The 23,777-nt window shown below is 37.6% G+C and overlaps 1 protein-coding gene across 1 annotated transcript in view; it reads left to right on the top strand.

Moving 5' to 3' along the window:
- The window catches only part of PPARG (peroxisome proliferator activated receptor gamma), a 72,455-nt gene extending 49,773 nt beyond the window's left edge, over nt 1-22,682 (top strand). The window contains exons 5-7 of the mRNA XM_014057989.2: nt 3,609-3,808; nt 11,324-11,774; nt 19,357-22,682. Of these exons, the coding sequence (XP_013913464.2) occupies nt 3,609-3,808; nt 11,324-11,774; nt 19,357-19,604 (899 nt within the window). The 3' untranslated portion in view covers nt 19,605-22,682. The remainder of the gene's footprint in view (nt 1-3,608; nt 3,809-11,323; nt 11,775-19,356) is intronic.
- The last annotated feature ends 1,095 nt before the right edge of the window (nt 22,683-23,777 follow it).

Below are 23,777 nucleotides of genomic sequence, written 5' to 3'. Positions count from 1 at the left end.
GACTTTCCTCTACTGTTCTCTTCAGATTGTTGGAATTTTGGAAGAGGCAATGATACCCATAGGCCTACTTAGCCACTGAATAGAAAGGGTTGACAGGATGTTTGAGGAAGATGATCCACTCATTAGTGAATGCAGCTTTTTATTAACCAAAGCCAATAAAGTAATTCTGCTAAACAGGATTTTACTCATTGATGATTTTTGCATCCAGTATATTTCTTCCAGATACGTATATATTTAGTTCAGGTGTTGCGGATATTCTATTTTGCATGCAAATTTTTTATCTCATTTAGCAAGATCCATTTGTAATATTAATCTAGGGTTGTGAGTGAGTTCCAAACCTAGTGTTGCATTGGACCACTAAACTCCTATAACTGGTTCTAACAACAACCTTACTTTACACGTTGAAAGTAAAAAATATAGAATTTGGATTGTTGCATCAGTTCCGTCAGTTATTTTAGGCCAGTAGTGGTGAATGTTTTTCTACTCCGGTGCCCAAAAGGGTGAGTGTGTGATAGCATGTGCGTATGTGCCCACACTCATAATGCAATGCCCTCCCCTGGTGCATGTGCACACAACCCCCCCTGTGCTCTCCATGCCCACCCACCCCGCACATGCACGCAGTCCTCACTGAAACCTCCGAACTTCCAGTCGGCCCGTTGGGCTCATTTTTTGCTATCTACAGGCTCCAGAGGCTTTCCTGAAGCCTGGGGAGGGTGAAACGGCCTCCACTTGCCTTCCTCCGGAAGGCTGAAAATCAGCTGGCCAGGGCAATGCCTTGCGTGTCCTCAGATATGGCTCCATGTGCCACCTGTGGCACACATGCCATAGGTTTGCCATCACAATTTTAGGCAATTCTTTTTCCAATGTATATACTTCATGCCTGCAAATGCGGAAGAAAATCACATGTTTTGGAGGTACAGCTTTTGTTGACCTCCAGAATTTATGGTTTATAGCACTAATCTAGAAATTCTCAGATTGTTAAAGGAACTGTGTGCTTTGCTTGATTTTATTGTAGGTAAATATGGCCATGTAGCATGTTAAGGGCTATAAAGCTTGGCGTCCATGGAAACATGCTGTACAAATAAGGATTATAAATAATATTGTCTCCCTCCATAGGAAGCAGAGACTCTTTGATCTTGCAAAGAATAATCCATTTCATTCTAATTCCACCAACATACTTCAACTGCATTTGTCTCTACTCTACTATATGCATTTTTGAACATGAGCAATTTGGACCCTTTGTCCCAGTTTTCAAATACACGGATATTGTTAGAATTATTTTCATTACAAAACGTACTCGCAGTTGTCACCTTATGATCGCAATTGGGACCGAAATTTCAGTCATTTGGTTGTAAGTCGAGTCAGACACAATTTTACAATTTTTATGACAGGTATTAGGCAAATCACAGTGGAAAACCATGTGGTTGTTATGAGAATACAGCTTCCTCAACGGCCTTTTTATTTTTTTTGCCAGATATCAGCAAAAAAAAAAAAAGACCACAAATCACAAGCGTGTGACTGCCGTACACTATGACCAGCTGTAAATGCAAGTGCCAAAGTGCCAGAGTTGCAGTCACATCACCGTGGGGGTGGCCTAACAGTTGTAAACTCAGGTCTTAAGTCATTTTTTTCCAAAGTCAATGTAACTTTGAATCATCATTAAACGAACAATCCTAAGTAAAGGACCATTTATCTCTGTGAATTTTCTATGCAAAGGATCACCATGGAAGCTTTGATTCATGCCTTCTTTGAAGAACCTGTTAGATTTTTATCCTGCCTTTTTGTATCTTTATTTTTTTATTATATCTGTATCTTTATCCTGCTGTTTTATTAAGGTAGCAAGCATACCTAATTCTCCTGCCTCCTTATGTTCCCCACAAGAATGTTGTGAATTGGGTTGAGCTGAGAGAGAGACTAGCCCAAAATCACTTGGCCGGTTTTCATGGCCAAGGAAGTCATAGAACTTATTTTCTGCTGGTTTCTAGACCAGTACCATAATCACTACACCATGTAAAATCACTAATTCCTAAAACATACAATTTAGAGCACTTATTTGGTGCTTTGGCAATTTCAAACTTTTTTTCTTGCATGCTTTTAATAATCAGCTAATAAAGGAATGAAGTAAAATATTCTGATGAAACTGAAGAACGTTTATCTTTTCTATGACAGAATACTTTTAGTGTTATACAGAAAAATTGATTGTAGTGTATTACACAAAGATATACAAAACAGACATATGAAGACAAATACACATACAGATAATTTTTAACTCCTAACATTACATGGTAATATATGTTTATCTAGAAAAGTTCCTTTGAAATCAATGAAATTCTACCAGGGAAAACTTTTTGTCCCTTCAAATTATTTATGCCTTCAGCATAGAAAAGAAAAATAGTCTTAGAGTTAAATAGATATATTTTAGGACTTTTAATCCACATTAATGAACATTCTGAACATGCCTAAAGCTATTCCCCCAATAGAAGAAGATCAGGTAGCTAGGTAGCTACTCTCTTTATTCAAATGCAGAGTTTTTATGCAACATGGATTGTACTAGTATGTGTGGGAAGCCTTTCTTTTTCTCAAAGAGAAGAAAGGAGGTGATTTAATAATGATTGGTCACTAGTGTGGGTGACACAGAGCTGACCAAACACATGCACTCCTTTTCCATTGAGAGGAAATATTATATTGCTGTTAGAATTCAAAGCAAACATAAGCATTTTTCCATGATTTCCATTGAAAGAAATACTAGAAAGGAAAAAGGAAAGTAATTAGATTCACTCTATGTACTTCCCTGCTTTATGGATATGCTGCTTTTCTTTCTCTTTCTAATAATTGTAACGGGTAATGGAAAATGGGTGAAGAAATTTGAAATAAAATAAGTATTTTAACTCTGCTTTATAGCGGGATATATTGGGCACTATAATGGAAGTGGGTTCTGTCTTACAGCATAGAGCAGTGGTTCCCAGTGTGGGACCCACGCTCCACAAAGGGGCAATTTGATTTTTAATGGGGGAAATTTGAACTTTGTTTAAACCAAGTTAATGGCCTTTTAGGCTTCCTCTGTGTGAGCAAAGTTCACTTTTTGGGTAAAGTAAGAATTATATGTCATGGGGGTGGGGGTCAGGATTTTAGAAATGCTTAGGTGGGACATGGCCATAAAAAGGTTGGGAACCACTGGCATAGAGCTATATTGGAGTGACAGAAAATGACACTTCTTATGTAACAGTACATTCATTCATTCATTCATTCATTCATTACCAGTATGTTTGTATTACATTGGCCATGCTACTATGAGCTGGACATCAATGGCTTGGTTTCCATCAAAACGCCATCAACTTCTCTGAATTAGCCAAATGTCCTAAATAAGCCAACCAAAGACACTGTCAGAGTCAACGTTTAGTGCCACAAAACCAGGATATCCTCATTCATTCTTCATTGTTGGTACATTTTATGAGCTGATAATTTCCACCCCGTTATTTTCAGTGCCTTTTTTTCAATAAAAGAAACCCATCCCATAAGCTTGTAAAAGGAGGTGGAGGGAAAATGCAACTACAACAGAATGGAGATCAGTTAGATGCAATTTATTACTGCTGCCTTTTTCCTTTCAGCTATTAGGTTTGGGCGAATGCCACAAGCTGAGAAGGAGAAACTCTTGGCAGAGATTTCAAGTGACATTGACCAGTTGAATCCTGAATCTGCTGATCTGCGAGCCCTGGCCAAGCTGCTCTATGATTCCTACATAAAGTCTTTCCCTCTGACCAAAGCCAAGGCGAGGGCAATCTTGACAGGAAAGACAACAGACCAATCAGTAAGTTCCATCCAGTTGCTCTTTTTTTCTTTGGGCAAAAGGTCTAGCATTCTAATGGACTATATTGTGTGTTGTTATTTTTTTAATGTGCTTGGTACTTAATGTATTTCAAACCAAAGCTGAAACACAGGAAATGGTTTAGATGGGATAAGTAAACATTATTTGGAAAAAGTATAATAAAATATTTGAATCCCATACAAGTATGTGAAGGTCAACACAACTTGTGTTCCTGTATAGTCACTCTTTTTTCCATTGGTAATCACCTACATTATCCAATGGAGCTACTGTATGTCTTCAAGCAACTGTGTTGGGCTACTGTTCGATCCTTTTCTTGGCATAAGACTGGACATTTTTACTTCCCCGGTAGAAAGGCTAATTCAAGGACCAGCTACATCCTTTTGTTAAGGTTTCTTAACCTTGACAATAGATTCAACTCCCAGAATTCCCCAGCCAGCATGCTTGTGATAATTGAAATCTATATATCTTAAGATTGTCAAGATTGTGAAACTCTGTGTTAGAAGAACAGCAAATTCACATTTTTGTTGTTTTAAAACTAACCCATCTAGTTCCACTGATCTTTTTATTTTCATTTGTCAACAAATGTCTACTGTTCAGTTCTTCCTTCCAGTATTTACTTTACTTCCTTATACTCTATCTGTTTAACAATTTGTTGTAAATTTACTAGTTCTATGCTCGTGAAAATCCTTGTTTACATCCTTTATTGCCTGCTTGCATTAGATCTGAGCAAGTTTATTTTTGTTCTCATTTGAATAAAAATTCCTAGGTCAGAAAGAACTCTTGTGCTTCCTTGATGCTAGGTAATGGCCTTGCATATGTCCTCTTGTCTCTAATGGTATGTTTTCTGACTTACGATACAGATACTAGTTCATTCATATGATCCTTCAGCCTCAGTATCTCAGAAGGCCACCAGCTCTGCATCTTCCTGTCAATCATAGGCTGCATTTTCACAGCATCTCACAGGTGCCCTCTCCCTCTTCTCCTTGAGCTGGTTGATGGTGGAAGATAGGAGTTAGCAGGAAGGACAAGGAGGCCTTAACTTCTAGGGGAAGGGGGAAGTTTCAGAAAACAGAATAAGGCAGGAGTTTTTGCCAGTAAGTCACTGCCTACTCTGCACTTCCCAAGGAAGCACCGCCAAATTGTCTTTGGAGCATTTCCTCTGGAACAAGAGTTAAGTTGATATTTAATTGGCTTGGCTTCTCCAGACACTCCATAAAATTTATGGTGCTGCTCTCCCATTGAAAAAAAATGCATTTAAAGAGATCTTAGTTTGTTTTTCTGAATGAGAAGACACAATTATATCCAGAAAACACAAAAGAGTGACCACTTTGCAAAATGCCCCTCTGCAATAGAATATTGGGCAGTCCTCCCAAGATGTTCAGCATTTGGCTGTATCTAACCAAATATACTATTTTGTAAGATATGGACATATTCACACTACCCACAACTGGTATATTGAGAAAAGGATGGACTGCTACTTCCAAATAGTTTCACAGGATCTGTGTGTGATTTATAGATACGCTGTCTTCATACATGGTGGGCTATGGGTAGATGTAGCCCCTGTTATTTACAGAGATTCCATTCCCGCCTAACCGTGGATAATGAAACAAGGCTTATTTTATTGTGCATTAGCCCTACATGACCACCCATCTTATAAAACACAACTCTGGGCAGCTCACAACAATAATAAAACCACAAACAATAAAAAACAACTATATCAGGCACCTGGCCTACCATCTCCAATCCATCACTCTATGCATGCCTTGAGTTCCAATCTTGCTTTATCCCAGCACCCAGGGAGAAACCCAGCCCTTTACAGCTTTCTGCAAGGCTAGAAGTGTGGAGAGAGGCTGCCGGTTCTCAGAGGAAAGGGGGTTCAACAGGGAAGAGGCTGCTAAGGAAAAGTCACATGTCCTTGGTATCTCTAATGGCAACATTTAAGGGATGGAATCTGGAGACATTTTTTTAAAAAAAATATACTTTACACATGGCTAAAAGCAATCTGCACACTGCAGGGGTGGGTTTCTCGCCCCGTTCCAACCGGATTGGTTGGAACGAGGCCGGCGGCGTCCTCACACACGCATGCGCCGTGCGCGTGCACACGCGCGGCGTCCTCGCGTGCGGCACGCGCATGCGTACTAGCGTCTGTGCGATGCTCCAGCTGCTCCTGGAGGATTGCGCAGGCGTTCTGCGCATGCGTGGAAAGCGCGAAATTTGAAAAAACCGGGTAAGGAGCGGGTGCGGGTGTGCGGGCGTGCACGAGCGCGGGGGGGGGGGGCTTCGCCGTTCCCGGAAGTTACTTACTTCCGGGTTCGGCGACCAACCGGATCGCAGGGACCGGTGCGAACCGGTCGAAACCCAGCCCTGGCACACTGTATATAAACTCTCTCTCTCTCTCTCTCTCTCTCACACACACACACACACACTTGGAAAGCCCTCCTTCATACAGAACCAAGTCTGCTGATATGCAGTACCCCTTATTGAGTTCTGCTCTGCAATTACTGGGTCAAACATTGGATTATGGAATTGCTGTATGACGAACGAATGAAATGGGAGGAGCAAGGATGAAAGAGGGCCCTTCAAAAATAGAATGTTGTTTACTGATTGCCTTTCCAAAAGTAATCCTGTATAAAATCAGATATTTTTTTATGGTAGCGTACAAACGATCACATTTTGATAAGCTTTAAATAATATTTTAAAATGTGTGAGTTCAAGGTTAACATTATAATTCACATCAGTGTTCCACTTATTCCCTGAATAAAGGAAAACTGACACTGGAAACTCTTTGAAATTGGGCTTTCATGTTATGAGTCTGATGTGCTAAGAATTACATCTAAACTGGAACTTTTGTGTGTGTTCTTCTGACAGTTTTTACCTACCAATGATTAAATTCCAACTATCAGGATAGTGTTACCGGAATAAAAACTAGAAGCGAAAACCCCATATAAAAGGCCAATACTTCCTTGGCCTTACCTTCAAAAAGAATGGGAACAAATGTGCTCATTCAGTAAATAATGTGTAAAACAATTTTATTATGCATTCTGTGATGGACTTTGGGTTCCCAAACATTAACATGTTTATTGTGGATACAAATTCTCAACTATGTTCCTTCTCAGAACTGTAGGTAGCATTTCATCGTGTAAATGTGTAAATGACTGGTAATGCTTAAATAGGTTGTAGAGTTTAAAATAATGATGTAGACAGTTTTTCTGAGACATACAGTGCTCGCTGGCCTTTGTAAAATACTCTATTACGTGATAAGGAAACCCATTTCAAGTTCTCTAGCTTCCACTAAGTAGTATTTTCTGCAATTTTCTAAGAAATATCACGTACAATCGAAGAACATGAAGGAAGCACTGGAAATAATAAAGCAGCAAATAACACCTGTAGCCAAGAAAATCAGCAGACACAAAACTTGAATTGCAAATTACAGGGAGAACTTCCCATTTCAGCCCAATCATAAACATTTCTACCAATCCATCAGTGGAGACTGGACCGAATCAGATAGTACTTGAGGATTAAGAAACAGTATAGTTCTGGACGTAGATATGGAATAACCCGAAGAAACGCAACAAGGACTCCAGCTTGGTTAAAGGAGGTAGATAAAAATAAAATGAAAGAATTAGTCATAACAGCAGAAATAGTAGAAAAAACAGCAAGAAACATCAAGAATTGGTCAGCACCAGGTGAAAATGAACTGCATGGTTTTTGGTTGAAACATCTGACTGGTCTACACCCACTTGTTGCCAAGCAGTTTAACAACATACTGCAAGGAGGTGAAATTGAAAAGCGTCTAACATTTGGCAAAAATCTATCTGATAATGAAGGATGCAGCAAAAGGGGCAGCATCAGGGAACTTCAGGCCAATTACCTGCTTACCAACAACTTTCAGATTGCTAACTAGTGTGGTAGCTGATGCAGTCCAACAGCATCTAATTGAAAGCAAGCTCTTTCCATTTGGCAGAAAGGAAACCTCCAAATTGCGGAGGAACAAAAGATTGACTTCTAACTGACTAGATAATTTTGGAAAACTGCAAGGGGGCTCTACATGGGGCTGCCCCTGAAGAGTGTTCGAAGACTACAGTTGGTCCAGAATGCAGCCGCGTGAGCGATACTGGGTGTACCTAGATACACCCATGTTACACCCATCCTCCGCGAGCTGCACTGGCTCCCTATTGGTCTCCGAACGCACTTCAAGGTGCTAGTCGTTACTTTTAAAGCCCTACATGGTTTAGGACCTGGCTACCTGAGAGACCGCCTCCTGCCACATACCTCCCAACGACCAACTAGATCTCACAGGTTGGGCCTCCTCTGGGTGCCGTCGACTGTGCCGGCCCTGTGGAACGATCTACCCGTAGAGATCCGGACCCTTACCACTCTCCCGGCCTTCCGAAAAGCCACCAAGACCTGGCTGTTCCGGCAGGCCTGGGGCTGTTGATCAATGTCCAGTCCCACTCAGACAGAATGGATGGTGTGCAATTTTAACAACTGTATTTTTTACCTTTAATTTTTTTAATGCTTTTATCTTGTCTGTAAGCCGCCCAGAGTCCCAAGGGAGTGGGCGGCATACAAATTTTATTAAATTTCAAGGGGAGGAAGACCAACCTGAATATAACATGGATTGTCTACAAAAAGGCATTTGTTTTCCTGCCACATGTTTTGATAATCAGATGTCTAGAAATAACATGAATCAGTACAAACATCTCAAGCTTTGTGCAAAGATCAATGGCACAGTGAAAAACAATATTGCTGGTCAATTGTGATAAACTGGGACAGGTTAATATCAAAAGAGGAATTTTACAAGGCGATTCACTGTCATCACTACTGTTTGCCATTGCACTGATTCCTCTGTCAATAATTTTGAAAAAGTTGCCCCATGATTATCAAACATCGAAAACATCTGTCAGGCAATCTCACATCTTTTACATGGATGATCTGAAGCTGTATAAAAATACACCATCTGAAATAGAATCGCTGCTTGACATGTCCAAAGTATTGCAATGGAGTCTGCACTGGACAAATGTTCCACCCTCACCATCAGTAGAGAAAAATAGTGAAAGCTGAAGGATGCCCTACAGAAATAACACTGAATCTAGATGAAGAAGATTACTACAAATATGTCAGCATACTTCAGGCTCAAGCACACTGAAGTCAAGAAGAAGGCTAAGAGTTCAAACTCACTTGTAGAAATACCATTAAGGCAATTAATACCTGGGCAATTCCAGTCATTAGACTGGGATAGTCGATTGGACTAAAACTGAACTAAAAGCCCTGGATAGGAAGACCAGAAACATAATGACATTGAATCGTGTCCTTTATCAGTGCAGTAATGTTGACAGACTAGCTGGGTGTGGAATGCTGCAAGTACACCAGACAGTTGAATAAGAAGAAAGGACATTGGAAGAATATCTGAAGGGCAGTGAAGAAGATATACTGAAGCTAGTACACTATGAAGCCTCACTGAGTACTGTAAAGACGAAACTGGCCTTCAAGAAAGACCAAATGAAAGATAGAAAAGAGACATGACAAGGCAAAGTGGTATTACATGGCCAATACATTAAAAAAATAGCAGGCAAAGCAGATAACAATAAGACTTGGCAATACCTAAGAGCAGGAAAATTGAAAACAGAGGGACAAATTCTGGCTGCATAAGATGAAGCCTTAAGAATGCATACAAGGCCAAAATTGAGAGGACAGCAACAGATAGTAAATGCAGGCCTCTGAAAAGAAGTTGAAGAAAAACTTAGGCCTCCTCCGGATTCCATCTGGTGACTCCTCGGGGGAAGGCCTTCTCTGTGGCTGCTCCAGCCCTCTGAAACGATCTCCCCGTGGAGATCTGGACCCTTACTACCCTTCCGACCTTCCTCAAAGCAGTTAAGACCTGGCTGTTCCGGCAGGCCTGAGGCTGTTGAACTATCCAGCCCCATTCGAGGTTACGGCTGTTGTAGTATTTTAAACTGTTTGTTTAAATTGTTTGTTTTTATTTTATTTTTATATCCTCTCCCTTTTTATTGTAAGCCGCCCTGAGTCTCTCGGGAATAGGGCGGCATACAAACCTAATAAATGAATGAAATGAAATGAAATGACTTAGCCGCTAAAGAACAGACTGACTCTAAACAATGGTAGGACAAAGTAGCAAAAACAGTGCATTGGAAAATCTGCAAGATATACCATTTGCCTGCCAGCAAGAATGAGTGGGACAACAAAATAATAGAAAATGAAAAAACTGGGACTTTAGAATTCAAACAGAAAGACCCTGGCTAGATAATATCTGGATAAGAAAGGCAAAAAATGTTTGGATAGTGCATGTTGCAGTATCATGTGGTGCCTTTATTCTAATCCTTGTAGAGGCAACAGATTAGAATTTTGACAATCCTTTTATCCTCTCTAGCAACAGATCCATACTCTTTTGAGAAGTTCATTTTTAAGGAGTTCAATGGGTAAGGAAGAAAAGCAGAAATCAGATCCTCCACCTTTCATCCTATGTATCATTTTCCATGTTTGACATTCCTTTGATTTTTAAAAAAAAGTTCTTCAAAGTCCAGTTGAAGCAAATGATGCCCCAGCACCTTCTACTTTTCATCCAATTAGCTACATTGTTCATTGTGATGATTTTAAAATACTGTACATTCTGAATAAGCATACTCTTTATGAAATGATCATAATAGCCTAGATTTTCTGTCTGTCTCTCTCTCTCTTTCTCTCTATCTAGTTATCTAGTTATTTAGCTATCTAGCTATTTATCATCTAGCTAGCTATCTCTTGGCAATTCAATCACAATTGTTTACCTGTTTTTGTTTTAAAGAATCAATAACTAAATCATAAGTATTATTGCTATAGGGATAAATTCAATAAAATATGGTAAATAGATTTGCTGCACAATGCTACTGAATTCTTCTGTGGGAGTAATGGCTTATCTTCCATGTTGCTGGATGAGTTTTAGAACTAACGTACAAGTAAGGTTTTCTATCTCAGCTTCACTTCTCTGCATTGAGGATGATGATGTTACATTCCTAGCATTAAGAACATTCAGTCAATGTGGGTATGATTGTGGGTGGGTGGGCAAAAATCAACTTAAAATCTGCCAATCCCATGCTATACATTTTACATGGGTTTTATTACCCATTACATATCTATGGCAAGGAAATTCAGAAAGCCGTAAAAATACAGTTTAGGCTTATAGATAAAATATAGGAGCCTAATTGCCAGTATTATGCTGGTATAACAAGTTTTAAAAATAATAAAGCAGATATACTATTGGCTTGAAATGATTGCTGCTTCTTAGCAATTTACCTTGAGGGGAAAATATAGGGCTTTGTTTACCAAAACAAAATGGTTTTTCTTCAAGATTTGTCCTTGAAAATGGAGAGATCTATGTAGCCAAGTTCTTTACATTCATACACTTAAGCCTATCTTCTCCAACCTGTTTTTCAGATAGTCATTGTGTTTTGTGTTGCAAAAATCCTAATCATCAACTGTATCTCTTTTTTTTTTTAGCCATTTGTCATTTATGACATGCATTCCTTAATGATGGGAGAAGACCAGATCAAGTGTAAACATTTGACCCCCATGCAAGAGCAAAATAAAGAAGTGGCCATACGTATCTTCCAGCGCTGCCAGTTTCGCTCGGTGGAAGCTGTTCAGGAAATCACTGAATTTGCCAAAAACATTCCAGGTTTTGTGAGTTTAGACCTCAATGACCAAGTAACTCTCCTGAAATATGGAGTGCATGAGATCATCTATACACTCCTAGCCTCCATGATGAATAAAGATGGTGTTCTCATATCCAATGGACAAGGATTCATGACTCGGGAGTTCCTAAAGAGTCTGCGGAAACCTTTCTCTGACTTTATGGAGCCAAAATTTGAGTTTGCTGTCAAATTCAATGCACTGGAATTAGATGACAGTGACTTGGCAATATTTATAGCTGTCATTATTCTCAGTGGAGGTAAGTGTGAGAAAGTTACATAGTTCTCCTTCATTTGCAAAGATTTTAGCCAAGGTGCATGACTTCTGAGCTGCCCAAGCATCCCATATTTAGCACACCAGCCTTGTATTTCCGTTCCCACTCAGAACATTAAAATAGAGACTAAATCCCTGGTGCAGTTATAAATGCTTCCTGAACTGCTTTCACTTGACTCATAAATTGGGCGGTCCTGATATGAAAACTCTGCTACTTTATTATGGATAGGCTCTTGTCTCCCCAAGTCTAGTTTACATATGTGCAATGATCCTTTTAGAACAAAGATTATTGAGGCAATTTTTCTTATCCTACTATATGCAGTTTGGAAGATGAATGAAATGAGCAATTGCCCTTTTTGAAAGAGTTTAAGCATCCAAAAGAGTCTTAAGTATTCTCCAGAAAGTATACATCAGGAATCCTGGGAGTTCTAAAAGTCTGGATTTTTGGATCTATATGCAGCTGCTCCACATCCAATGACTACATTTTAGCTGGTTGACTGACTCTATTTGTTCTGGTTATTGGATCCCCTTGGGAAGAAAAATGCAAGAATCTTTGTGTTAATTAAACCTTGCTTGACCAATCTGATATTTTGGAGCCCTGGTTTCTTTCTGTAATCAATGATTGCCTTTCAGTCTGAATCTCTGCTTGTATCTCAGTTCTGGTTTGTCCTTCAGTTCTTGTTCTTTGGTCCCAGAAAACTGGTTTTGCCCTTTGTCTCCTGATTCCATTCAGACAGCCCTGGTAGTTCAGTCACAAAAGTAAGGACTGGAAAACTATCTTGTACCAGGACAAACTATGAAACCCAACATTATTGGTTCTGATTAATAGCTGTTTGTCAGAGTCTGCAGCAGACGTCTTGAGACTGAGCATGGGGCCACGTGTAAACAAAAAAGTGTCAGGTGGACCTATGTGTTTCTTTGTGATTCTATGCATCTCCAGTGTAACCCTACTGAGTTGAGTTGCTGCTGCTTGTCACGCTATGCAGTGCTATGTTTTCCTTATGCAGAACCAGGCGCCACCACTCTTACATAATTTCATCTCTCTGATTGCTTCTTTCTCTCAACCACATTTGAGGTTTGCATGATTCAACAAGTGTCAGGATTAAAGGAGCTTAATTATTATTTGGCACTTTTCACTTGGAACTGCAGCATTAAGGCATGTTGTTAGTTAAACTAAAAGCTCATTTAGCAAGAATTTATACTATAAGAATTCTTGAGTAAGATGTTGGTGTAAGTGACTGAGTGGCTCTGAATAAAGGCAAAAATCAAAGTTGATTTTTCTTTTGAGAGCTGCTTCCAGCATACCAAATTCAGTTCCATTCTGTTTTCAGAGTATTATGGTATTGATGGACAAAGTCCCGAGTCCTCCTAAATATTTCTTTTCCAGCATGCCATTAGATTGGAAAGAATAAAAAGCTGTATTATTTCAAGAAATATTTAAAAAAATGAGTTACAATTAGTCACAGATGCAATAAGACAGGAGTTATGACACTTTGCAAAGGAATGAATCATTAATATCATTTCTCTTTTCCTTCACTTTGATATGACAAATTCAAGAATTTACTCTAAATGATATAATTCAACAAAAATTAAATTGAGAAGTACAGTGTCTTGGAATGCAAGATTGTCAGGGGAAAAACTACCTTCCATCTCAAGAAATTCCTTTGAGTTGGATGGTACTTTTTGATAATAAAGGTTAGAAAATGTCTTCCTGATTGCTTTCCTCAAAACACTGAACACATAAGGAAAAAAGAAAATCCGAATGAATTTCAAGTATGGATGTTTCAAATATGAATACTTTTTAACCTTTTTTAAACTTTTATTTTAACAGATATTTAGAAATGCAACCAAGGGAGAGGAACAAGGATATAAATATTTCTAGGCTATAAAAAATTGAATAAGAATTTTCAAAATAACATTACAATTGGATGTGTTTACAATTGAAAAATAAGAGAAAGGCAATATTGTACCATTGAGTTCTGCTGAAAAGGAATCAGTGGAAATTGCATTCTTCATTAGGTGCTTAAATCCATTATATTTTCAATGCAATTAGAGTTAAGGTATAAATTCACATCCTTTTCCGTTCTTCTGTCTGCCTGGAAACCCTAGAGTAGAATCTACTAGGACTGAACCAGCTAGTAGACATTTTTAGTAAAGCCGTATTTAGTGCCTGTAAGATTCTTGCATGAGAAATTTTTTCTCTGAAATATTTGTATTCTTGTTTGATTGATTGGTTGGTTGATTACATGCCATCAAGTTGATGTCTAATCTTAGTTCTTACAGCAGCACTTCCTATCACTTCTGTAACTAAATCTATCCATTTTGCTACTCACTGTCCTCTTCTCTTTCCTTCTCCCTTCCCCAATATTAAAGCCGTCTCCAGAGAGCTGAGTTTGCATCTCTCCAAAGTAAAGTAATTGGAGCCTAATCATTTGTGTCTTGATTGGGAACTCTGGGTTAATTTGTTCAGTGATCCATCTGGTTTGTTTTCTTGGATGTCCACAGTATTCTCAGGAGGGTTTTTTTAGATTTTGGATTTTTTTTTTATCACACACTTATTATTTTTATAAATAACTCAAGATGGTGAACACACCTAATTCTCTTTCTTCCTCTTATTTTCTCACAATACCAAACCAGAGGTGGGTTCCTACCAGTTCAGACCGGTTCAGCCGAACCGGTAGTCATTTGGCGGCCTAGGTCACTGGAACCAGCAGCCACCCCGGTCTGCCATGCCCCTGAACCAGTTCTCTTATAGGGCCACCATATTGATATTCAGTTCTGCACATGCACAAATTTTAATTTTTTCCTTTTTTAACGTTTTGCACATGCGCAGACCTATTTTTGTGCATTTTGCGTGCACCGAACTGGCAGTAATGCGGGGAGCAACCCACTCCTGTATCAAACCTGTGAAGTGGATTTGGCTGAGAGACAGTAACTGGCCCAATGTCACCCAGCTGCTTTTCATGTCTAAGGTGGGACTAGAATTCATATCCTCCTGCTTTCTAGCCAGGTTCCTTAACTAATGGACTAAACTGGGGTCTTCTCCAACATCGAAAGCATCAATACTCTTCCTAGTTTGTTTCTTCAGTGGTTTTTTTTGTATAAATGTTTAATATTTAAAATAGCATCTTCAGTGAACTTGGAGACAAATGTATAAACAGACCAATTGTAAATTAAATTTTCAAAAGGATTTAATATGTATTTGCCTATAGAATGCCCCAAAACAAAGCTTCCACAAAATGGACAATTTGCTGTCTTCATAGTCTTTTAAATCTTCAGGGCATTACATATTTACAATAATTGTGTCTGAAGTTGTACAGATTAAAGTTTTCAAGTAATAATTGCACTGTGATTTGAATAATTGAAACTATTGAAAAATGTACAGTCTAGGAATAAATTATTTTGAAGCTTTAAGTCGCAGTTTTAAGACAAACTTTAAGTTGTAGTTTTCTTCATAGTTTTCATTCTGCTACCAGAATTCTGCCCGAAATAATCCTTTCCAGTTTCGTTTCATTGAAGCTTCTTCACCACCTTCCCAGTTGCTCTGGGAATTTTAAGGAAAAGTGGAATAGTTTACAGCAGGAGAAAGGGGATCAGAAGAGATTGCTTCCCCTTTCCCACTGCAGGATTCCCACACTAGATTAACAGTCTCTTTTGAAAAACAACTATCTGCTAAGTACTTCTGTTAGATCCAATCTAGTTGAAAATACTTTTTTTTTTCAGGGCTTGAACTGTTTTTATCAGTATAGGAATTGCTGTTTACAGATTGAAAAAGACAAACTCTCATTTAAAAGGACAAACCAATCAACAGTTTTGAGGGATATTCCACCTATTAAGCATTTTTTTATATAACTGTAAAGATATGTGCAGCCAGTGCTAGTTTCTTTGAATTTAAAACCTGATTTGTTCTGTACTCATTAAAATCAGGCACGCAACTGCTGAGTCACACTGACATTATGATAAGAGTTCCCAGCCAAATGCTTATTCTTGTTCTAAATGAGCTTCAGTAGCAATTGCTCTTAAGAGATAAGAATACATAGGAATTTTGCAAGTGTACATAGAACATAAAATAATTGTTATAAACATTTTGTAAGTGAATGATTAACAGAAAGTAGGGTTCTCTTTGAGACTGTTGAAGAATAAAAGAGACTTCCACACTGGATAAAAGCCTATCTCTATATATGGTCATCTACTTTGGGAACATTGTTTCAACTTTACATTTTACGTAATTATCAGTCTTTCAAAAATAACGTTGATATTATTGATATTACAATAGAAGAACTCCTAATGTTTATTTCTAGTTTAACTAAACTACAGTACAGTTTAATTTTAAACTAAAGGAATGATAGAAGTTCATTTTTATCACTTCTATTTAATGTTTCCTATGACTATTTGGGGACAGAGGCATATGTGCCACCCTATGTTAGGACTTCATCCTAACGTCTCCCTGGAATTTATCTTTAAATGCATTGAAGTGTCCAACTATTCAAATTCCAACTAGGTTTCATAATTTTTTTTAAATGCTTCAGCATCATAAGCTTGGCCTTGATTTGGGTGTACTTTAAGAGGGAAGACTCTTGGAGAAAGCATTAAGGTTTTCTTTATTTTCTTGGGTTCTTCTCAAGACAAACAAGAAAAGGGGTGAGAAAATAGGTAAGGGCTTCAAATTAAAGGGACATCTGGGTCCCTTGATAAACTCAGGAAACAAAAATTATGTGGTAGCGCAGTGGTTAGACTTCTGCTTTCTGCTGACTGCCAGCTGACTGCAATTTAGCAATTCAAATCTCACCAGGCTCAAGGTTGACTCAGCTTTCCATCCTTCCGAGGTGGGTAAAATGAGGACCCGAGTTGTTGGGGGCAGTAGGCTGACTCTGTAAACCGCTTAGAGAGGGCTCTAAAGCACTATAAAGCGGTGTGTAAATCTAACTGCTGTTGCAATTGCTAGGCTAAAAAAATCATTTTTTTTATTATAGAAAAAAGAACCTGTAGAATTCGATTTGTTTTTATATTTATAAAAAATATATTTTATATTTGGGATGAAAGGAAGTTACTTTTAGACAAGTTGAATAATATTATATTGTTAACAACATTAAAGATAGACTGTTAGTGAAGCAAGGAAGGGGTTTTTTAGGATTTCAAAAACAATAGGAAAAGATGCTGCAGACTTTACGTTTGCTTAAATTTTATGTTTATGCACAATGAGTCATACCCAGATGTTTTAGCATTTGCAGATTATCAAAATGTTGTTAAAACCTATGTAATCTCCCCAAAGCCAGACATTTTAAAAAAAATTAATTGCCACATCTCTAAAATGTTTATCCTCAATACATAGCAGACAGATCTAAAAGTTTTGAATAAATGACCTTGAGTGTCACATGAGTAAGCTTCTGTTTGTGCAATATTACACAAGCAGCTTGTCTCTCGTTTCTCCTGCTTTTCTTGCAATAAATAAATAAATAAATGTGTTGTGCTCTTCCAAGCTTCTTGAGCAAATCTGGAACTAGGAAGAGGAAAGAGGGGAAGTCTGTTCTAACTGCAGAATCTCTTTTGCTTGCAGAAAGGCATCATAGGATGTAACTCGTAAAATAATGTAAACCCAGTATGCCTACTACTTTTTGACAAAGCTTTTCTGTGTGTCCTTTTTGATACTCTATGTCAGAGATGTCAAACTCGTGGCATCACGGCAGCATCATGTGACATATTCTGACCTTTTTCTACCTTCACTAAACTGGGTGTGGGTGTAGCCGACGCTTGACTCAGTTTGCCTGCAAGTCGCAAATTTGATAGATCTGCTCTATGTTATTCTTTCCTCGTTTTATTTAAAGTAGAATGATATTATTTTTTTGGTAACTAACTTATTGATTGGGTTTACAATTCTGCAACGGTAGCTATGCCTTTGTGATTTCTGAGAAAAAATAAAACATTTGAGAAAAATGATACTATATTCTTGTTATTAAAATATTTGGGAGGGTACATCGTTTACCATATATTAGATCTAGTTAGTCAGTGGGAAATATAATGTAAAAACCCAAGTTATGAAGGAACTATCAAGTATATCAGTTTCAGTTTATATGGAATGCTGCCTTTTTTTGACACCTAGGGTAAATAAGTCATTTTGTGGTTTATATAATCAGGTTGTAAATCCTTACAAGAACTAGTTCAACCTACGTGAACTCCTTTAAACAGACACAGAGCTGATTTCTTGTTTTTGTCTGTTATTGTTTTAACTTCCTTCACTTAACACCATATGATGTCTATGACCTTGAATAAAATCATATTCCAGTGACAAAACTGAGAACTTAAACCTGGCAATGTAATTAACAGTTTTACTTAAATAACTTAATAGCAGTCAGTTTGGGCCTCTGAAGCTTGAGCTGCAGGCTTAATTGATCAAGGAAGTTACCCTTTCATGTTTAAGAATTGCTCTACAAAAGCTGCAGGAAAGGCCACCATGAGAGTCTATAACCCAAACCTGGAAAATGACATTGGGTTGTTAGGTATCAAAAGATTTGCACAACTCCTAAAGTCATCATTTGTTGATTTCAGTCTTCTTCCCTTTATTCTTTGATGATACACGAACTTTCTTGTCACGTGAGGGTGTCACTTGCTCTGTTCCCTCCTGTCTTCAGGCTACAAATCCTAGACAACAACAGATCCTTTTGTTGGTTTTGTGTGACTTCATCATCATTATCATTGTCCCATGAGCATTTTGAATGAGACAAATGGAACTCTCTTACAGCACAGCTGGAGGACACTAGATTAGTGAAATCTGTACAGTACAGTACACCTTATCCAGACATCTGAGCCTGTACCCAATGCCCTCATCTACAACAAGATGACACCCAGCTTGTCCACTTACTTGAATGACTTAGCAATTGTTTTACTTATTAACTTTTGCCTTGCAGCATGAAGCCAGTGGATTCTGGTTATTGTGGTTTCACATTGCCAAGTGAGTTTAAGAGATTACATATTAGCAAGAGAGGCAGCAATGGTCACTTGCAGATGTTGTCAAAATAGGAACATTGTGCACAATTATTAGCAACATTTGGCTGTATTTTCATCCATTTTGCTTATAGAATTATAGAGTTTCTCCATTTGTCCAAAAGTCCAACATAAAGACAGGAATTCAATTAAGCTGTGGCTGGATTTTAGTATTTTTTATTTTTCTCTTTTTAGGATATAAGGCTATAGAGCAGGGAAAATTGAAAGAACTAACCCAAGAAATCTCATAAAACATTGTGGTGGTTTTGATGGAGAGTTATTTGAATGTTGTCAACAACTTCATGTTAAATAAAAAATCATAAAGAAATTATAAACAAATGGCAAGAAAAAATATAATGAAAAGAGAGGTACAGGTAAAATTGTGTGTGAAGGAAAAGTACTCTGAACTGTGGCTAGAAAATATCTCTTTTGTGGCAGTCAAAAACTTATGGGTGATTCCAGTTCAGATGGCACTTAAAGGTAGTTTCCGCAATGCTAGAACTGCTGCATGAACCTTTATAATTCAACTATATTTATGGATATGTAGCTATATACATTTTAAAACAAATGGTTTTATTTGCTTCTAGATCGCCCTGGGTTACTTAACGTGAAACCTATTGAAGATATTCAAGATAGTTTGCTGCAATCACTAGAACTCCAGTTAAAGCTGAATCACCCAGAATCATCACAGCTGTTTGCAAAATTGTTGCAGAAAATGACAGACCTCAGACAGATTGTAACAGAACATGTGCAGCTGTTGCAAATTATAAAGAAGACGGAGACAGATATGAGCCTTCATCCACTCCTACAAGAAATTTACAAAGATTTGTATTAAGGGTCATCAGAATACTAATTCATTTACATAAGTACGTTCATCAAATTGCACTATTTCTTTAAGAGGGAAAATATTACATACCTAAGAAATTACTGTGAAAAAAAACCATTTAAAAAGAGACAGAGCTTTACTATTATAGATCTATTTTATGCATATTGTTTATAAAAATACATTTACAATTTCCTTTTAATATTAAAATGTCTTTATCATCAAAATGTTGACTGTATTTACCAGATTCTTTTTTCCTGGTTTATTTAATATAATAGCACTGCTTTTTCAATGATTTAAAAATAACATTGGAGTAATAGTATAGTTCAGCTTCACTGCAAAGAAGAGTAATTTTCCCCTCAAGGGAAGTTTTATGGATCTTGATGTGGTTATGAATCAACAACAATTAGACAGGTCACTGCATTATTCTACAGTGCTCGAATTTTATACATCTAACTTTGAAATAAGTTTTTCAGAAAGGTGCAAAAGGGCCCGATTTTAAAAAATAATAATTAGCTTGCGGGTATTTAAAAACATTCCTGACATTTATCTGGGTTTGAAAGAGATGGTCAGAAGAATGATTTTTTTATGATTTACATTTATATTAAATATATGTACGTTTCAAGGTGCTCAGGATATGTACTGCAAAATTAGTTTTATGCTTAGTTTTATATACTTCCATTTATATTGTATGCTGATTTCAAATGTGAGCTGCCTAGCCGCCTTGTTTTCTTCTCTGCTGCCTCTAGTGGTAGTTTGACACAGGACCAGAAACTCAGATTTGCCCTGAGATGTAAAACACTCCCTGTATGTGGCAGTGAAGGTGGCAGAAGCAGGCTCTTTTGATCTTGGCAAAGCTGGCAGAGAGATTCCTCATGTGATTGCCCTCAAGCAAGCCAAACGTTGCAAAGCAACAGGGCAGATTTTATGGGACTGCTGTTTGGATTAGTATTTATAGGGCAGCAAGTTAGAACAAGATAGCATTCATCAACTTCTGACTGAGAAAGAAAATTGTTGTCCACTGGAAATGCTGGACGACTTTGGAAAGCCTACTGGTATCACAGTTCAGACAGATCATGCATCTGTCCTGCTTTTGGTATCCTGGGAGTTTGGGAGGCTGAGCCAAAATGGAAATGTAGGAAGCATCTTTATCCTCTCATTCCCCTTAAGTAAATATGCTGCTAATGCTGAAGATTTAAAATGGTGTAAATGGCCTGAAAAATAACACCAATGCAGGCAAAGTACTGATCACCATGATCTAAATCGATGGTTCCCAACGTGGGGCCCATGCCCCACAATTTGATTTTTAATGGGGGCAATTTGAACCCTGTTTAAACCAAGTTAATGGCCTTTTAGGCTTCCTCCACATGAGTAGAGTTCACTTTTTGACTAAGGTAAGAATTATATGTCACAGGGTGGGCATCAGGGAACCACTGATCTAAATACTATGGCTCAGGGAAAATCTCCATAGTGAGAGTGAATTAAATCAGAGGTAGATAACGGGTGGTTGTTCAGATATTGCTGAATTAGAGCTCCCAGTCTCCCAAACCCTTCTGGCCAGTGGTGAGAGATACTAGGAGTGATAGCTTAGCAACCTCTGAATGATGTAAGTTATCTGTCTTTACTATAAACTGTGAATAAATGAATAAACTTAATCAGGTTTTTGATCCACTGTGGATCTTCAAATCTTCTCTCAAAAATTATCTAAGGAGAATAGATGGAAACAACAAGGAAGCATCATTGCAGGTCATGGTGAGTTAGCCTGTCAGCAGCCATGCTTCTAAAGTGAGTTGAATTTGCTAGTCTCTGCCTTGAACACAATTGTGGTTGTCTCCAGTAGGAGATAGCTCTCCATTGGCTGCTCCTAGAATGGTACTGCTAGGGATCAAACGTCTTATACATTTAAACCTCTGGTTTGCTTCCAACACAATGAACAAAACCATACTAGGAGATATGAACAAGTATACACATACCTATTGAATCAAACCAATAGGACTGCATAGCTAAAGCAACTCAAATGTGAACTGTATTAATTATCAAAACTGAAAAGGATTCATAAATTAATTCATTACATCCGGATTCCCCGTGGTTTGTACAAAGCTTGAACATAAAGTGTGCTCTTAAAACTTGCAACTTTGTGACATGTTGCTAGAAAGGCTAATGCTGATTCCATTCCGATGAATTGGTTTGGCAGGAGATTTATTCTATGTGGAAATGTGTGTTCAATATTTGGCAAATAATAGCAAATAACTAGGATTCAAGAATATCTGCAAAGCAGATTTGATCTCATTGATTTCCAGCTGTTTCTCACTTCTAATTTCTATGAATAATTTACATGTGGGAAACACAATGTGTAAGAATTTAATGAGAGATTATAGATCAAGTCAGGATAGCAATCCAACGTGCCTTAAATAAAATGCCATTTTTAATTTCCTTACTAAAAATAAGGAAATATGCCTATTTCAGATTTTGATTTCAACTGGTGCTATAGTTTGAGAAAAAATGAAAATATAAAGGGATAAATAAAAATTATATTATAGTTTAGATATCATACTACATTTTTTCATAATAAAATTGTTATTAACTTTTATGCCAAAATGATATTCAAAAACTTAGGCATTTATCTGTTTAAAGTGGCAAGCTGAATTATGAATGAGGTACAAGTATAACATTTTTAGCATTTATCAGGGTTTGAAATAAGAAAAAAGGTTTTCACCATGAGCTCTGTACTTAATTAGACCATTCACCCACTTCAGGGAAAAACCCTTTTTCAAAAGTCCTAGTATTTTCTCATGTGAATTATAATCATAATTTTGGTTTGAGTTTAAATATATTCTGCTTCTATGGGATTTTATTTATTAAAAAAAGCTTGCTCATGTCAATTTATGTAGGCTGTGTTATTTTCAGAACCTCGAGGGCTTTGGTGAAAATATTCCAAATCATAAATCACTGACTGTTTTTTAAAAACATGACTGTAACCTAAAACATTTGTTCACTTGAAATTAACATATGTGTTCTTTTTTCTTGTCTTGTCTTTATTTTTCTTTTCTGAATCTTAGCAGGTATATGTTGTATATTCTCTTCTTTTTTAGAATACCTATTACATAAAAGGGGCAAAATTTTGATTGGGCAATTCAATTCAGTACAATACGTTTGATTTTAGATATATTATATATATATATATATAATAGATGATAAACAAAATAAAGTTTAAGACAAAGTTAAAATACACTTATAAACAACCTAAATAGTGTACATAAGTAAGGATGCACTCTATATCAAATTATAGTGTGCTCACCAAAATTAGTGTAATGGGCAATATGTTTCCCCTCATTTGAACAAACACATGTATGCGCACATACACAGCCTTAAATGGCTGGCATAAAAATGTTTATATGCTTCTATCCACATTTTTAGGAATGCGATAAACTACTGAAGTTACCAATTGTGTTTGTTGAATATTATTGAATATAGTTTGTTTAAAATTAATTTCTTGTCTTCAGATTGCTAAAAATTTAGTAACATGTTTCAGAAAGAAAGTCTTTAATTTCACAATTATAATACATTGAAAACTTTGTAGAATGTCCAAACTCTTACTATTTTCAGTAAATAGCAATAGCAATTATGTACCACTTTATTGTGCTTTTCAGCCCTCTCTAAGCAGTTTACAGAGTCAGCATATTGCCCCCAACAATCTGGGTCCTCATTTTACAGAAGGATGAAAGGCTGAATCAACCTTGACCCTGGTGAGATTTGATCTGCCAAACTGCTGGCAGTCGGTGATCAGCAGAAGTAGCCTGCAGTACTGCACTCTAATCACTGCGCTAGGGTCAGTGTAATTCAGATCTATTAGTCACTGCTGATCACAGGTTGAATCTATTAGTAGTAATGAACAAAATTTGTAAACTAAAACAGGAATCCCCAAATCCCAGGCTGCGGCCCCAGTACCAGGCTGCAGCCCATTAAGAATTGGGCCGCACAAGCAGTGAGAGAACGCCCGAAACTCCATTTGTCTAAGGGCACATGTGTGAAATCAACCCCTCTGCCCCCCGCAAATCCGCAGATCTGGAAAGGTTGGGGACTACTGTGATCACAGGAGCCATTCTTTCACCATCCTTGCACTCTGCAAATCTATTGAAGACTAGACAGGCTACATGTGATAGGAGCTGAAGTTCAATACATCTG

The sequence above is a fragment of the Thamnophis sirtalis genome, unplaced genomic scaffold (genome assembly GCF_051295495.1).
Source record: "Thamnophis sirtalis isolate CommonGarterSnake01/CBP01778 unplaced genomic scaffold, rThaSir2_p1.2 scaffold_3, whole genome shotgun sequence".
In the NCBI taxonomy this organism is placed as follows: Eukaryota; Metazoa; Chordata; class Lepidosauria; order Squamata; family Natricidae; genus Thamnophis; species Thamnophis sirtalis.
This window is presented reverse-complemented; position numbering and strand designations above follow the sequence as displayed.